The sequence below is a fragment of the Hippoglossus hippoglossus genome, chromosome 1 (assembly GCF_009819705.1).
Source record: "Hippoglossus hippoglossus isolate fHipHip1 chromosome 1, fHipHip1.pri, whole genome shotgun sequence".
Taxonomy (NCBI): domain Eukaryota; kingdom Metazoa; phylum Chordata; class Actinopteri; order Pleuronectiformes; family Pleuronectidae; genus Hippoglossus; species Hippoglossus hippoglossus.
This window is the reverse complement of record NC_047151.1, coordinates 21,058,055-21,075,884: the sequence shown is the minus strand read 5'-3', so window position 1 is coordinate 21,075,884 and position 17,830 is coordinate 21,058,055. Positions and strand designations below refer to the sequence as shown.

Below are 17,830 nucleotides of genomic sequence, written 5' to 3'. Positions count from 1 at the left end.
GTACAAGCCCCCTTATGTCATTTCATATAAGTCACGTCACACCTGTGCCTCCAGTTCACACATATCAGTTCTCAATGTGACACACACACTTCATCAGCTCGGTTTTCCAATCAGTCAATGCACCACTTGTCTGTTTGAACCATTTCTCAAAACCCAACAACTGCTTGGAAGAAGGAAAGTGACTCTTTACTTCACTTTTTATCAAGTAAAAGAAAATGTCTTGATATATAGTTAAAGTGCTCAATTTGTGCCTAAAGAATGATGGAGTACTCGTGTTGTTCAGGTCTTATTTATTAAAAGCTCCATTGTTTTACTCCAGTGCAGAAACCTTAAACAGAGGAAGCTTTTTGTCTCGGCCGTGTTCTTTTGATAATCCTCTATAATCTCTGCTGATTAAACTTCTCCTCGTATCAGCTCAGAACGTGGCCGAGCGCCAGGACACACGTTCTCCTGCACAGAAACAATCTCATTATCCAAGCTCGTGCATCAGGTTGAAATGTAGAGATGAGAACTGGATTCTTCCTCGAGTGCAGATCGAGTCTTATCAGTCAAAACTTTCTTGATTGAAGAGAGTATAGCGACTCTATAGTTTCAAAACGGCACACGTTTTCCAAACTTAATTCTTGCATGTCCCGTATCAACACTTGAGGAATTTGTGGTGAGCAAAAAGCAGACATGATACATTTCCCATATTTTTAGCCGTGACTGTTGGAAACCCGAGCGTGGTCGAGGGTGGGTGTGCCCGCTGGAGTCTGCTGCTCCCTGTCTCCTCCTCTTACATTCATATGTCTGTCTGTCTGTCTGTAGATGCACAGAGAAAAGACAGAATGAGGCGAAAACCCAGTCGCAACATGATGAATGAGTCCCCCCCCATCTCAGCTCCCAACAAATTATTACAGCTTGTTTAAAGGTTTATTGAAACTCTCTTTTTTGCTTCAGGGCGGGCCAACAGCAAAACAACCTTAAGACGAACAACCTAAACTCACCTACTCAAATTAAAGAAACTAAAAGACAAGTTACTAACCTAACTCCTAATTCAAAACCATCCATACCAAACCAGGCTGATACATCAAGCAACAGATCTTAACACATTTCACAAGTTATAATTCTGGCTGGAAGTGGCAAGAGGAGAGACCACAGGAAACCGTCCTCTTAGCCTGCAAGCTTGGAGGCTGGAACCAATCAGCTCCCTGGAAACAAACCTACACACTCACAGTCAATCATCCACTCAGTCACCTGCAGCACATCACACACCATCACCACAGCAGAGGGAGAGAGGGAGAGAGGGAGAGAGATCCACAGCACAGTAGATTAAAGCACATACACCTGTTCTAATGTATAGAACAGTTGTTTTTTCGTGAGAAGAAATGGAAACGGGTCTTCCTGTTTTCTGCCCCATCCTCACATTTTCCAGGTTCTTCATTCCAGCGTGGTGCAGTTTTATCATCCCCAAAATAAAAACTCTCATCGTTATCAGTTCCTCCTGATCGTGCTTTTGCTTTTTGGTGACATGTGGTTCGTCCGTGTTTTGCTCGGCTTCAGTTTTGACATGTGGGCTTGAGGAAGTGGCCCCTTTCCCATCGTGAATACCCACACTCAACCCCCCAGTGTTTTCATTCTCCCCACTCACGTAGCATAAAGAGCGCAGCCTCATTCTTCCTCACTGAGGCAAAACTGAGCTCAATGCCGGCGTATTGTGTGGACGGGCAGAAGCTCCTCTCTACGCTGTTTTTCATGTGCCTTTGACAAATGATGTCAAGTTCACCATTCAGGTTTTTAATTTCTGTGACATGATGTGCATCTCAGCACGTAGCAAATTATTAGTTTAGAAAAATAGGATCCAATGCCTGGAGCATGTCGCTGCCGAACTCAATGTTTCTGAAGTGTCTTGAACAGAGTTAGGTCAACGGGGCGGCTTCCAGTGTGACCAGCCGTGCAGGACTAAAGAGACACTACCCTCTCTAACCCCTCTGATTCAAAGAACCCTCTGAGCCTGACCCGTTTCACATCTCCCCTGTCACAGGTCACCAGGCTGGTCTCACCAGAGGATAAGACGTTTAAACCACTGTTGTTAAAAAATATATATGTTATCCAGCAGTATCCATAATCTTAAATATCTCTGAAGCAGTCAGTATCGAGTCTCTGACCAGAACGGAGCTGACAGTCTGAGGGATTACAGGAGTCATGAGATAGTGTGGATTAAGGACAGGATCGGGCCGATAGTTGTGGATCAGTGACGGTGATTCTGAGCTGCGGATGATTCATGTTGAGTGTTTTGTTCAGATGTGTGTTTTACGAGCGAGGCCTCCCTCACTGATATTGAAGAGGGACTACATGAAGGGGGCTTGCAACCTAGAACGGCACCTGAGTAGAGTGCATACCTTCCAACCGTCTGCTTAAATTCCATTAAGCATCACCGATCAGTACCTATGTCAAGACCCATCCCAAAATGTATTGGGTTCCTTGTTGGTCCCATCCTTCCGACAAATTTCGTGGAAATATTTTCAGTAGTTTTTATGTAATCCTGCTGAAAAACCAACCAACCAACGCATGGAGGTGAAAACGTAACCTCCTCTGTGATTTAGGTGATCAGATGATTTCAGTGTTACAGTAAATATGCTGCTGATTTTGTCAAAGAATAAAACTGTGGTAAGATGCAAGCAAACATGCAGATCTTTATTTATATAGCACATTTCATTCTAAAGAAGTTGTAACCACAAAACTATGTGGAAATTAAAGAGATAAACATTAGACAAAGAATCACAAACATTTTAAAGTAGGAATAAAATATGATTAAATAATATAATAATCAGACAAATACAATAATAACATACATAAAACCAAGAAAAGGAAATCAATATATAAAGGATTTAAACTACAAAAATACTATATTTATTAATACAATATATTTGTTAAATAATACATATCTAATAATAATAAGTATTAAAAATAAAAATATAATGATTGTGATTAAAACCAGCTAACCAGGCTATTGAAAGGTGCAGCTAAAAGTTTATTTTTAAAAGATGATGGTGCTCCTCTAATAAAGTTACCATATTCCAGTGTCTTGGGACATAAAAGCTATGTGGTCATATCAGTTTGAAGGAGGGAAGTAATCTGGCAAAAACCAGTCTGTCTTTACAGTCGCCTTTGAGGTCACTATCAGGGCAGGAAGCAGCTCACACTTTACTGTGTTGGAGTGGGAGAGCGACAGAGCGTGGACGAGATGAGGCTGAGTCACAAGAGGGGCCGCTCATTAATGAAGGAAAACAAACTCTGACAGACTTTTTCCATAAGCCGACAGTGCACCGAGTGTTCGTCGGAGAATCAGTGGAAACAGGAAGCAAAGTAACTCCTCCTGAGTCCCTGTGAAGTGAGTTCTAGGGAAGCCCTGGTATTAAGTTATCATGTTTCCCTTCCAGAATTAAAACGCCCTTTTGATTCCTTTCATCCTGCAGCAGATTGCACTTTACACGCCTCACTGACTCCTAATAAGAACTAAACAGGTTTGTTTCCTCCTGCAGCTGAGCAGGTCTTTCAAATGAGATGCTGAGGTCTTTAAGATTCCTTTCTCTCTTCAGGTGGAAACAAACTCAAGCCTCAGCCTTTCCGGCTCAACTGGGCCTGGATCTCTCTGGAGCAGGAATACTACCTGGTGGACGAGGACGCCAAATTCCTGGAGGTGACACTGAAGCGCAGAGGATACCTGGGGGAAACCTCCTTTGTCAGTAAGTGTGGAGACATTTTGAACTGAATAAATTTACTTTTTTATCATCGTCATTATTATTAACTTGAATTTTGGGAAATGAATGGAATTAAACGACTATATTTGAAATTAATGTTTGGATCACCTGTCATTATTTGAGGGGAAGTTGCAGAAATATGATTATATTCAACTTTTTTCATCGTAACTTTTCCTTATTTTCTAAGGCAGCTGGGATTTCTGTAGCATTTGTGTCACTGCTAAATTTATACGAAGGATAATGGCACTTTACAACCTGCCCTTATTAAACTGACAGTTTTACAAAGAATTGTTGCCCCTAAAACTGTTCCTTTCGACTATATAGTGTAATTTATGTGTCATTTTAAAGGCCACACTTGCTGTAAAACGACCGTGTCAAGCCACTCAATTAAAAAATCTGTGCAGATTCCCTAAAGGCTGCAGGATGTCCTCACTTCACCTCCATGGATAAACAGAAGAAAACTAAAAAAAATCAACCCAATCTTTTGTTTCCTTGTTTAACTGGAGCTTTGTTTCCTCTCATCTGTGCGACTGAGGTGTGATTGAGAGCACATGTCGTTCCCAGGAAAGGTCACATTGAAATGTCACCATGTCGGTGGCTGACACTTGCAGGCAACAGATTTATGACCACGCGCGGTTTGTCGCCATGTTCGCTTCTGTTTTTGAAGATGCAAAGGAGCAAATAAGGCGAGACAAAACAAACACAGATTTTAACCTTTAAATCCCTTCTGTTCGAGAGGATACAGGTATAGTCAGTGTGATAGGTGGTTTCAGACAACAGGTAGAATCTATAAGCTGTTCCTCTCACCTATACAATTAGAAAAGGTAGTTTACTGCACTAGTTTTTCAAATTTTGTGGACAACCCAACTCTTACGTTTTTCAGAAGAGTTGTACAAACTAATTATCTTTTGTTCCGTAAATTTCATAATAATTCATGAGTTCAACATATTAAGAATTCAATACGATAACAGCAGAATCAACTTTAAGCATTTGTTCTACTCACATACAGTTACTGGGTTTCCTCCCTGATAGTTTACATTACCATCTTTATTAAAAGGTACATTCATCCGTTCATTCAGCACTTTTTCTGTCATCACTCACACAGCAGGCTTACTGAATAAAATTGCTGCCATATAGAAATATCCTGATAAGGTCAACAAGTCCCAACAAATAATCCTAAATACTTACTTTAGTAAATCATACTTCACTCAAGGAGAACAAGAACGATGGTTTGTTCTGTTGACCCAAATGTTTTTGCAAAAATAACAAAATTCAAATGTGTGTTATGCCTCTTTAAGTTAAGTATTGAGGTCAACTTTATACTAAAAACTTAATAAAGTTAGTTGAAGCAATTATTTTGTGACATAAATCATTATTTCCATTATTTGACTATTTGGACTTGAATGAGTGAACAGTGCTCTTAGAAATCCCACAGCCACTTAAGTCAGAACCTGAATCTTCTTTTCTTCTTCGTCTCAAACTTATCTACCTCCCTCTCCCTCAGGTATTGCCACGAAGGATGGCACCGCCAAGAATGATAAGGACTTCCGTGGTAAGGCTCAGAAACAGGTTCAGTTCAACCCTGGTCAGACCACAGCGACCTGGAGGGTGAAGATCATCACCGACCAGGAGTTCGAGATCTCGGAGACCTTCGAGATACAGCTGTCCGACCCGGTCATGGCGGTGCTGGAGTTTCCAGACATTGCCACAGTGGAGATTGTGGATCCTGGAGATGGTGAGAATCTGATGTTTGACTTGTTTTAAAAGACGTTTTACTACCAAAAAATGAACTTGAGTAGATCTTAACACTTTTTATCTGTTTGTCGTCCAAAACAGAGTCGACGGTGTTTATTCCTCAAGCAGAGTTCAAGATTGAGGAGGATATTGGGGAACTGCTGGTACCAGTGAGACGCTCGGGAGACGCCAGCCAGGAACTCATGGTTGTTTGTTTCACTCAGCAAGGTGAGATGAACCTGAAGGAAGAGATAAGGGACCAAAATCACGTCACATATCCAAAATTCTAAGATCAAATCGTAAAAACCTGCATTAAGGATAATGACTTTATGATTTTCTCCATTTTTGATAGCTACTGTTAACAATGTATTTCTGTTTAATGACCCAGTATCCCTCTCTAATCCCATAATTCCTCAGCCACGGCCACCGGCACCATGCCCAGCACTGTCCTGTCCTACTCCGATTACATCACGCGGCCTGAGGACCACACCAGCGTGCTGCGGTTCGACAAAGACGAGCGTGAGAAACTCTGTCGCATCATCATCATCGACGACTCGCTGTATGAGGAGGAGGAGAGCTTCAACATCAGCCTCAGCATGCCCATGGGCGGCCAGGTGGGCGCCAACTTCCCATCCGCCAGGGTCACCATCTTGGCAGACAGCGATGATGGTGAGTAGAGTGGCAATAGATAGAAAGATAGATAGATAGATAGATAGATAGATAGATAGATAGATAGATAGATAGATAGATAGATAGATAGATAGAAACAATTACTCGTACAGTTATTTACAGCAGACAGATGGATGGATGGACAGACAGAGGGGCAGATATAGTTTTAAAGTTATTTCAGTTGTTGGTCTTTGTTTTGGATTCAGGTACTTATGGAAATATGAGGTAGGAGACACATGGCGTCATGTGCTGTTGTTACGCTCTTTGTCCACATTGTCATTTTGGTATCTGCACATTATTAATAGAATCAGCACCGTAACCACAGCTCCCAAAAACAAAAGCCCTCCTGGATACTGCACTTACGTCAAAGGCTTGACTGTATTTTCAGCTCCATTAACTTTTCCAATGGCTCAGACGATAACTCCTCTGTTTACACACCCTGCTTCATTCATCCACTACGCTCTGCCTGCGTCAGTCTGTCTGTCTGGCTGAGTGTTAGAAACACGATGACAATAGGCAGGTATTGAGATGGAGAATGGCGGCCTCGGCGAACGTTGGCCCACATCTGCACATCTGACAGATAAAAGGGCTTTGAACCTCGCCGTGTTCCTGGAGCGACCCCCCGTCCTAATTGGCATTCAGAGGAGCTCAGGGGGAAACACAGGGCATCCCTTTGTCTGCGGGGACCAAAAGGCAGGTGGTGGAGAAAGAGGGACTATTGTGCAGGGAATCCAAATGACTGGCATGTTTTTGCGCTCTTCCTCTGTTTGATGGTATTCACCACAATGCTGCTAAAGATATACGACTACCTGCATTTCCATTTTCAACCTGAGAAGGAATGCTGTGTTTTTTTCCTCTTGTCTTCACAATATTGACAAACTGTAGCCCCTCAAATCCTGACAATCCTTTAGGTCCTTCTCGTCTTTCTTTCTTTTGCCAGTTTTATTTTGTTTTCCTCACATTCCCGCCACCTTTTCACCGAAGCTAATTTCCTGCACTTGCCTCTTGTAGCGACAGACCCTCCCGCAGAACAAGCATCCCTCCCATGCAATTTGGAGCAGAAGCACAATTGACATTTTATGTATAAATAATCAGCGTGCATTCCCAGACATGTGAAGAGACAAGAGAAGACTCCTCAGTGTAAACCTCTATTGTGATGCTACTTCTTGGTGGGTCCTGAGGTAACACCCCCACCATAAATCGCGTTCTGTGTGTGTGTGTGTGTGTGTGTGTGTGTGTGTGTGTGTGTGTGTGTGTGTGTGTGTGTGTGTGTGTGTGTGTGTGTGTACAGCCATCTGCCTGTCTGTGTAAACTTGGGGTCTGGAGCCTCGCCAGCATCGGGCCTCTTTTGTTACTGTATTTGTCTGCCTCTTCCTCCCGCTGATCTTTAAGGTTGCCATGTTGGCTCTAGTTTCCCCCCCACACAACCCCTCTGGTACTAAGTAGCTGTCTTAGAGGGTGAAAGACATTGAACATTTGCCAGAAATCCTTCCCTCAGCATCAGTTGTCTGTCGGCGTATCAGTCATCTTCTAAATAAATCCGCTAAAGATCCGCCACTGCTGCTCAAGCACTAATGCCGAGAGTATTAAAGCTTAAATATAACGTAACAACACCCCAAGTAAAGAGGAGTGATAAAGTCAACAAAAGGGAGACAGTAAAGTCAGTTAAACGGCAATATCCATTTAAAGTTTGCAAATATTAGCTCATATTAGCTCCCTCGTCAAATCAGAGCAAGTAAGGCTGCAGAAGTGAAACCATTGTGTATTCAACTTAGCAAGACTGTGTTTTATTGCATATGAATTAATCTCTTCACTTGTAATCAGAAAGGTTTTATGATTCAAAGGTGCATATATACATACATACATACATACATACATACATACATACATACATACATACATACATACATACATACATACATACATACATACATACATACATACTTACATACATACATACTTACATACATACTAACACAGCAATAGCAAATGACAATATTTCAATGGAAAGTTGACTTTTCACCTTCTGTAGCAAGTAATTAAGGAACCATTTACTAATAAGACATAATTTATAATGGGTTTCAGTAATGGAACTAATGGTTTTATTAGTAGTTAATGAATGATTTATCCTAATGCTTTGACAATTAGTTAAAAGTCATTAAAGTTGACAAACTTCGAGGATGACAGCTTTTTAAACATTCTGATGCCTTTCTCTTCTAATTCATTGTGAGATTCATCAAGGTAAATTAATACAAACATCCTCTATTGGGGATTTTTCTTCTTTTATACCTGCAGAATTAATGTCATATTAGAAAGTGAGAAACCCTCTGTAATTAATTATGCATTATTACCAAAAATTTAAGGTATTAAGTAAACTAGGTAGTTTTCTCACAATAATAATCTTAAACTTAATGATGGTTTACAGCTGATCTATAAAGCATTAGTAAACAATTTGCAGAAAATAAATAACACTGACAAAGATTACACTGCAGATTTCTCTGTGTTTTCTTTCTTTTTTGCCCTTTCCTCCCCTCACCGGTTAAAGCCGGGGCCCGAATCTGCAGGTCTATCAGCTCGATCTTTAAGACCACTGGCTGGAAAGAGTGTGATGAAAACAAACTTTATTCCTTAGTGAAGAGAGATGAATTGACAGTGAGTTCCAGGGGTCTGAATTCTTGCCCTCTCCCTTTGCAAAGAGTAAGGTTGCCCCTGCCTCTGTCTCTGTCTCTGCCAACCCCCACTCCTCTTTCTCCATAGTGCTTATCTGCTGCTCTATCTGTAGAACTTCCTGTCGCTCATGCATCATCCTGAGTGCACACACACACACACACACACACACACACACACACACACACACACACACACACACACACACACACACACACACACACACACACACACACACACACACACACACACACACACACACACACAAGCACACACCTTAATGTTCAGGTTCAACTCAGCCCTTTGGCGTTGAGTTGAGATGGAGCGGTCTGGACTCAGAGGAGATGGGGTGATGGGAGAGGAAGGTGGAAGGAGGACAGGATAGGAGGGATGACAGCTCTCTTCCTGTGCTGACTCAGAAATGAAGGAGGTTGCTCGGCTCAGTCAATCTGGGCCCGATCACAAAGCCACAAAATATGTTGATGTAATGAGAAACCAACCAAGTAGCAAGTTGATTAACAGTTTATGAGGCTCTGCCCATCCATGTCTCATCTTTTATTCATATCCCACAGAGCCCTCGCTGTACTTTGGGGAACCAGAGTATATTGTGGACGAGAGTTCAGGCTACGTCGAGGTGAAGGTTTGGAGGACAGGGACTGATCTGTCCAAGACGGCTACTGTCACCGTGCGCTCCAGAAAGAGTGAACCCGTCTCTGCAGAAGGTGAAATCAGCCACACTTTGACAAACACAACACTCACTCGGTTATGTGCATTGCCTCGTTAATCAACGACCTTCCTCTCCATTTCCATCCCGCAGCCGGACTCGACTACGTCGGCATTAGTCGCAACCTCGACTTCGCTCCCGGAGTGACGATGCAGACGTTCAGAGTGACCATCCTGGACGACCTGGGTCAGCCGGAGCTGGAGGGGCCAGAGACCTTTGACCTGGTGTTACGGATGCCCATGAATGCCGTGCTAGGAGAACCAAGCAAGACCACCATCACCATCAATGATAGCGTCACTGACTGTAAGTGTCAAATACACATATCCGGAAGTTGGTAATAGTGTATTTATCCCCCTATTAAGCAGTATTATTTAAGCAGTAAGTAAATGCTCAGTATACCACACTAGTATATAGTTGATGGTACACACAAGAACATTGTTATACATTTGTTATAAATTCGTTTTTATCAAGTTATTATACATTGCTCTCCAGTTTTCTCTTGTACCTTTACAAATAACAAACTACAAGACATGTACATATTGACTTATAATAATTTAAATATCTGTCATGAAATATTTATAAACAGTTAATATTTATATAATCCTTAACTAGTGTCATTACAAATAGTAATAGCAGTTATATTTGTTGACAACTACTCAATCAAACACTTTGAAATGTCCTTATATCTGCTTATAATAATGCGTGTGCTTAGAGAGTAATTCAAATACAGAAAAATTAATTTGTGCAAATTGCCATCACTATAGATGCTCTTGTAACAAGCTGATTATTGTCCTTGCAGTGCCGAAGGTTCAGTTTAAAGAAGGCAGCTACAAGGTGGATGAGTCTGACAGTGAGGTAAAAGCCATAGTGTACCGCAGTGGAGACATCAGCCTCGTGTCCACGGTGCGCTGTTACACCCGCCAGGGCTCTGCTCAGGTCATGATGGACTACAGTGAGAGGCCCAACACCGATGCATCCATCATCACCTTCCAACCAGGTGAGACTCGCCTCCTCTCCAGCTTTTAAATCTGTTCCATTGCAGCACTTCACTGACTCTGTTAACATTTGTCCTCCAGGTGAGACAGAGAAGCCGTGTGTGGTCAGCCTGATGGACGACACCGTCCACGAGGAGGACGAGGAGTTCCGCCTGGTCCTGGGATCTCCGAAGAGCAAGTCTCCGTACGGAGCCTCTGTCGGGGAGCAGAAGGAGGCGCTGGTCACAGTCACAGATGAGAAAGACAGTGAGTGATTTACATATTTAAGATTCCCAGAAACAAGCAAACCACTCGTGTTGTTCTGTTTTGTGATTAACATAATATCGATGGTGGTTTTTGCTCACGAGTTCCCTCTGTTTCCTCGTCCAGAGCCCATCATCCGTTTCGCTGAGATCAAGTACAGTATTCGTGAACCCCAGGTCAAAGGAGATGTGGCGATAGTGAAGATTCCTATCCTGCGTATCGGAGACACATCCAAGGTCTCAGTAGTGAGGGTGCACACCAAAGACGGCTCTGCGACCTCTGGGGAGGACTACAACCCGCTGTCAGAGGGTAAGAACCCGCTCAAGGCCTCCTGTCGCAATTTTATGTTGGAGATTTGATCTTTTGGCTTGTTCCTCACTCCTTTGCCTGGGTTTCTAAGATGTTGAGTTCAAGGAGGGTGAGAAGGAACACTTTGTGGAGATCGAGATCCTCTACGACGGTCAGAGAGAGATGAGAGAGGCCTTCATCGTGCACATGAAGCCTGACGACAACATGGTGGCTGAAGTACAGGTGAGACAATGGCACACACAATCAGACACACACACACACAATCAGATGTAAATCCTCAAATCCTGCGTGTGCACATGTACAGTGCTGTATATCTACACACGTGAGCGTGCGCCCTGTCATGTCAGCCCCATGTTTAAATAGCCAGGCAGCAGCTGGCATTGCTGTCAGCAAGCCCGAACCACAGAGTTATATAAAAAGCTTGTCCGGTTGGAATGAGATGCTGAGGGGAATGTCCCAGCAGAGCCAAACAGTAGACGAACCTATAAACAGAACCGTGATATTCTAACCCTGTGCTCCACATCAGGCAGGTACTGTTCACGTGACAGAAATAGCTTTGTCTCTGGCTAAATTGTCTTGAGCTTTTATGGTAGATGACAAAAAATGGCTTATTGGCATCCAAAACAATCCTCATAACCAAGGATTTTTCATCTTAATCTGAACCAGAAGAGACGTGTAGATAATCGTGCCGATGTTTTGGGTCATATCTCAATCAACACACAGACCAGAAGAGCTCTGTGCAGGAGGAATCTAAATTTAAAGTTTATCAGACCCATGACCTAAGAGTTACGACCCTGTAAGACGATCATGCAGCTGCAGCACCACGTACGCTGTATGTGTGAAATGCCGTAAAATTGTGTGGGATAGCTCAGAGTTAATATTGCATGTTAAGTTGGCTGTAAAATGCACAATGTACTGAAAGGTAATTGCTTTTATATACTGGCTGCCAAGATGGTATAGTTAGTAAACAATCAAACTATTAAACTAACTTTGTTCTCATCATTTTGCGAAAGAAAAACGTCATGATTTGTTAGAGGGGGAATATCAAGACCAGCCTCTCGTCTTTGGTAAAATGACTTGTTGACTTGTTAAGTTATATTTTGTGAGTGACAGTATGCAGGTGAAACTGATTCATAAAAGACTACACAGTCGCAGAATCAGCATAAGAATCTATTTAGCTCGTCCTTTGTCCTTGGATCAGACCAAAACTTTAACCTCACCGGCAGAGGTCACCGCTTCATTTTAAATGTTGGCCAGTTTTTAAAGTTGACAGCCTGCTAACTTTCTTCTCCTCGCCAGATGAACAAAGCCATCGTCTACATTGAGGAGATGGACAGTGTAGCAGACGTCACCTTCCCTGCAGTGCCGCAGGTGGTGTCCCTGCTCATGTACGATGACACTGTGAAAACCAAAGACAAGCCCCAGCCACAAAACGGATACCCTGTTGTCTGTGTGACGGTGAGTGGGATGCTGCTGCTTCACTTTCTGTTCATCATTTAGAAAATACAGAACTTGAATGGTTGTTTAAAAATATATGTTAATCCACCCTCTGTTTTTCTTCTTTTCTGTCAGGCCTGCAACCCTAAGTACAACGACTTTGACAAAACTGGCTCCATCTGCTCTTCGGAGAACATCAACGACACCCTCACCCAGTACCGCTGGCTGGTCAGCGCTCCCACCGGGTCCGATGGTGTGACCAGCCCCATGAGGGAGGTGGACACCAACACTTTCTTCACCAACACCAAGTCCATCACCTTTGATTCAATCTACTTCCAAGCCGGCTCCAGGGTTCAATGTGCGGCGAGAGCCTTCAACGCCAACGGAGACGCAGGCCTGGAGCTGTCCAGTCCCATAGCTGTGATCAGCAAGGAGGAGGGTGAGCGGAACGCAGAGGAGACTCCGGTGAAAAGTGTTGTGCTGATATGGAGATAATTGCTTTAACTGACTTTAACTCTTGGCAGGTATGTGTCAGCCTCGCGTCCAAGGGACTGTCGGAGCCGAACCTTTCTCTGCTAAGATCCGTTACACCGGCCCAGACGACCCAGACTTCCCCAACCTCATCAAACTGACTGTCAACATGCCTCACATGGATGGTAAGCTTTCAACATACGATCATTATTAGTTATTAATCTGATTATAAACCCTGATAACAACAAGCTTCCTGCTCTTGACAGGCATGTTGCCGGTGATCTCCACACGCCATATGTCCAACTTCGAGCTCACCCTGAGCCCGGACGGCACACGTGTGGGAAACCACCGCTGCTCCAACTTACTGGACTTCAATGAGATCCAAACGGGCCACGGCTTCATCACCGACGCCACAAAGAACCCGGAAATCATCGGCGAGACTTCACCCTACCAGTACAGCAACATCATGCGTTCAGCCAACTCTCTGCGCTTCTACAGGAACCTCAACCTGGAGGCCTGCCTCTGGGAGTTCACCAGCTACTACGACATGTCGGAGCTTCTGAATGACTGCGGAGGCTCCATCGGCACAGATGGACAGGTAGGAAATACATAGAGGAAAAACAGTTTTCACATCTTCGCTTGAAAGGGCAAATTACATCCATGTACATTTTTCCATGCACATCCAACACTAGTTATTTCTTACATTTTCACTGCTAGATTTTATAAGTATTTTATTATCTTAACTTTGTCGTTTTTTCTATCAATTGCTTCATTAGTCTCTAAATGAATAAATAACAACACCTGGAGGAAATGATTGTATCTTATTTGTTGGAGTACAAACTTCTTACAGCTTTCTCCAAATTGTCTCTTGTCTTCCCTCTTGTTCAGGTGCTGAACCTCGTCCAGTCCTACGTCACCTTGCGTGTCCCACTCTTCGTGTCCTACGTCTTCCACTCTCCCGTGGCTGTGGGAGGCTGGCAGCATTTCGACCTGCAGTCCGAGCTCAAACTCACCTTCGTGTACGATACGGCTATTCTGTGGCAGGACGGAATCGGCAGCCCTCCTGAGTCTGAGCTGCAAGGTACGTCCTCCCCTAGGAACCATGCGTTTCCCGGTTGGTGGCATTTGTTTAGCACTGTAAAACTATACTCTCTGTTCTCACAGGAGCCATGTACCCCACCAGCATGCGGATAAATGAGGAGGGCCGTCTGGTTGTCCACTTCAAGACCGAGGCTCGCTTCAGGGGACAGTTTGTGATGTCTCATCCAGGTAGAGAGCTGCTGACATGCACACACACACACACACCCATCCACACCCTAAACCTATTCTGTGGGGTCATTCTATACAAGCAGTCACATATTGGATTACCCTGTGGCCCACGTCCCCTCTTCATCTATTCCTGGAGTTCCACATTGGGGGTCCTTCCTGTGTTTAAGTGCCAGAGGTCATTTCAGCAAATGTCAAAATCACCCTGCAGCATTTACAGTTAGGAAGCAAGTGGCACAAACAATACAAAAAGGTCACTCTATAAATACCAAAAAAAGATGGACACACAGCCGCAACGTTAACGCAGCGTTGAAGATTTATGACAGTGTATACGCTTGTTTTCAGGGAGCAGCGTGTCCTCCATGGTGATGTGCGCCGACCACCCCGGGCTGACGTTCACCCTCGGCCTCGTCAGGACTGAGCCCACGTACAACCAGCCAATGCAGCAGTGGAGCTTCGTCTCAGACTTTGCTGTGAGTCGTCACTGAGAAAGCAAAATCCCACTGTAGAGCACACCTCACACACTTAACACCAAGCACTAACATTGTTCCCGTGTGACGTGCTCTGTAGGTGCGAGATTACTCTGGAACCTACACGGTGAAGATGACCCCCTGCATCGCCTCCCCCAACGGAGAGTTCAGCATCCCTCCTGTCTGCCACCCAAGAGAGCCTCTGACCTTTGACATGGACATTCGCTTCCAGCAGGTTCGTCTGGACATCCTGACATAAATCCCCCGGCATTATATATTTCTTTTACATCAGTGAGAGCACCGATTTTTAATGAGGACACTGCAATGCCACCTTAACCATCATTTAGACTTTCAAATAGGTTGAATATGGCTTTATTGTTTCTCGGGTTAGTCGGCAAGTCGGAAATATCAAAATACCTCAAATCTAATTGGAATATATTTCAGAAAACAAAGGTTACATCATCTTGCTCCCAATGGTTTTAGAATGAACAAATACATCTACGACACTAGAAGGGCACAAGGGCAAGGGCTCATCTCATCATGAAATACTAAGAAAGTTAAAGAAAGTGAAAAGAAAAATCCTGGATTCACCCCTTTGTTGTCCCATGTCCCGTCTCTCCAACAAGTTTTTTTTAACCCATTGCTTATTGCTGTTTATTTCCTAAACACTGATCTGGTCTGGGTATGATCACCCGTGTCGTGTGTTCCAGGTGAGCGACCCAGTTGCGGCAGAGTTCAGCCTCAACACTCAGATGTTCCTGTTGTCCAAGAAGGAGTTGTGGTTGTCCGATGGCTCCCTGGGCTTCGGAGAGGGGACTGATGCTGCTTTCTCAGACGGTACGACAACGCTGCCACCCAGGGGCCTTAAGTCAAATTACAGCTCATGACCCTAAGAGAATCCCATATTGTAAGTCCCTCTTACCATTCCACCTGTTCTTTTGCTTCAGGCTCCATGATCTACGGCCGTGTGATGGTGGACCCGGTCCAGAATCTGGGCGACTCGTTCTCCTGCAGCATCGAGAAAGTTTTCCTCTGCACAGGAGCAGACGGTTACGTTCCCAAATACAACCCAACCAACAAGGAGTACGGCTGCCTGGCAGACGCTTCAACTCTGCTTTACAGATTCAAGATTCTGGTAAGATGGGAAAGGACAACACTTTGGGTTGTTGAAGCCAAACGAGCTGGTTCTGATTCCTGATTTCTGTGTGTGTTGCTCTGCAGGACAAGGCCCAGCCGGACACTCAAGCTTCAGCGTTTGGTGATGTCGCTTTTAAGGCCACACTGGCCCAAGACACAGCTGGAGCTCTGTCTTTGGTCAGACAGCCGGGGTCAGACGGGTTCACGCTGTCGTCATCTCCACTTTTCCAGGTCTTTGAATACTTACGATATTCATGAGTTGCACATTAACACGTAGACATAGAAGGATCAAGCTGAACTATCTTTCTTCCCCAGGTGGCTGCCGGTCGAGAATGGTTCATCCACACTATCTACACCGTCCGCTCCAAAGAAAACGCCAACCGTAACATTGGCAAGCGTAGTGTGGAGTACCTCCATCACAGCGTGTCCTCCGTTGAGCAGCCCCACACTCGCCACCGCCGCGCCGCCCCCGCTCTCTCTAGCCCCAATGTGCCCCAGGACATCGGTGTCGACAACAACCGTGGCACCAACATGCAGCACATCGCTCTGGACCGGGCGGACCGCATGGTGGTCAGCCAGCGCCAGCCCTGGTCCCCAAACCACGACGCTCTCCTGGAGCGCCCCCAGCTGGAGAGCTCTGGTAGGGAGCCGGCCGACACCTCCACCCTGCCCATGTTGGTGGGGCTCATCGGCCTGGTCCTGCTCGTCTGCCTCATCGCCACCGTCGTCATTCTGCTGCTGCGACGCAAGAGGCGGGAAAAGAGCAGCCAGTTCCCGCCGTACACCACCTCATCTTCTTCTGCGTACGGGGGCCACAGCCAGGGCCCAGCGGGCATGTGGAGCAGCTCAGACAGCTCTGAGGTCTAGATGTGGACCACCTCAAACACCTGCCTGCTATTTAAAAATAAAAGACTATTGTAGTCTCCCTCACCAATGTGCCTTCAATGCCCAACTCTCGCAGCACTGAGGAGCCAAGAACAACCAGGTGGACAGCACAGTACGTGTGTGTGGCCCACGCACAGAGGAAGCACCAGTGTTCTTACTGATCTCTGATGGTGGTTAGTTCTTGCTGTAATGTATTATAGGTTATTGCCTATTCTGAATCATGGATGTATGTAGAGGCCTTTAAAAATATTCCCCAGCTTTACCGGTTGCCAAGTTGTAAAATATCCCTCTTTATTCAATGTCTGCAAGTGCATGAAAATCCCAATTTACTGAATGCAATTATTTACCAAGTAAAAGGCAACCATTAAGTGAAACATTTTCTATGTTCCTCCTTTAAAAATAATTAGTTTACCAAGTTTTTTTTATTACTGTAATTCACTGTGTTCATTTATTTGTTTTGTCTAGAGCAAAAGCAGATTGAATGTTAGTTGACCTTTAAGAATGATGTGATAAATGATTGTTAATATTGCTGTTGTGTCTGTTGTGCTTTAAGAAGCCTTCAGTATACCTGCCCACCGCTGACTTAACAATATCACTATGGTGTCACTGAAAGGGATTTTTAAATGCCATCTTTTGTCTTGAGAATGCAGATTTTTAAACATTTTTTCAGGTTAATGTGGCTGAAGTCGGATGCAAAAACAATCTGTGTACATTTCACAGCAGGACTAAAGGTATTACAACCTGGTGAAACTTGAAGAATCATGAACTTTACTTATTTCTAGTTTGTCAGTCAAGTTCTGAGAAAAAACAAGTGCAGTATCAAACATTATGAATATTCCTCTACAGTATATTTGAATGTGCCAATTTGAATTTTATGGCTTTTTAATTTTGTGTCAGTTTCTAGTGTTTGGATGTTTGTACACTTCAACTGCCAAATATAAATGTTCATTTTTTGAATCGGTGTCTTATTTAATATAGTGCACACACTTTTTTTAAAAAAGGGGGAGGTTTATTTCTGATGTTTCAAAAGACATTTTCTACTTCACATAGGAAGATAAAAGAACAAATGTTTTTCTTAAA

At 44.0% G+C, this 17,830-nt stretch overlaps 1 protein-coding gene across 1 annotated transcript in view; it reads left to right on the top strand.

Moving 5' to 3' along the window:
- frem3 (Fras1 related extracellular matrix 3) overlaps window positions 1-17,019 on the top strand; it is a 30,951-nt gene extending 13,932 nt beyond the window's left edge. Inside the window, exons 3-24 of the mRNA XM_034581343.1 lie at window positions 3,582-3,728; window positions 5,248-5,478; window positions 5,580-5,705; window positions 5,895-6,146; window positions 9,386-9,535; window positions 9,631-9,840; window positions 10,337-10,534; window positions 10,614-10,778; window positions 10,902-11,084; window positions 11,176-11,306; window positions 12,384-12,542; window positions 12,657-12,960; window positions 13,046-13,177; window positions 13,259-13,590; window positions 13,881-14,073; window positions 14,157-14,261; window positions 14,604-14,731; window positions 14,829-14,963; window positions 15,439-15,565; window positions 15,676-15,863; window positions 15,950-16,096; window positions 16,181-17,019. Coding sequence (XP_034437234.1) covers window positions 3,582-3,728; window positions 5,248-5,478; window positions 5,580-5,705; window positions 5,895-6,146; window positions 9,386-9,535; window positions 9,631-9,840; window positions 10,337-10,534; window positions 10,614-10,778; window positions 10,902-11,084; window positions 11,176-11,306; window positions 12,384-12,542; window positions 12,657-12,960; window positions 13,046-13,177; window positions 13,259-13,590; window positions 13,881-14,073; window positions 14,157-14,261; window positions 14,604-14,731; window positions 14,829-14,963; window positions 15,439-15,565; window positions 15,676-15,863; window positions 15,950-16,096; window positions 16,181-16,732 — 4,295 coding nt within the window. The 3' untranslated portion in view covers window positions 16,733-17,019. The remainder of the gene's footprint in view (window positions 1-3,581; window positions 3,729-5,247; window positions 5,479-5,579; window positions 5,706-5,894; window positions 6,147-9,385; window positions 9,536-9,630; window positions 9,841-10,336; window positions 10,535-10,613; window positions 10,779-10,901; window positions 11,085-11,175; window positions 11,307-12,383; window positions 12,543-12,656; window positions 12,961-13,045; window positions 13,178-13,258; window positions 13,591-13,880; window positions 14,074-14,156; window positions 14,262-14,603; window positions 14,732-14,828; window positions 14,964-15,438; window positions 15,566-15,675; window positions 15,864-15,949; window positions 16,097-16,180) is intronic.
- The last annotated feature ends 811 nt before the right edge of the window (window positions 17,020-17,830 follow it).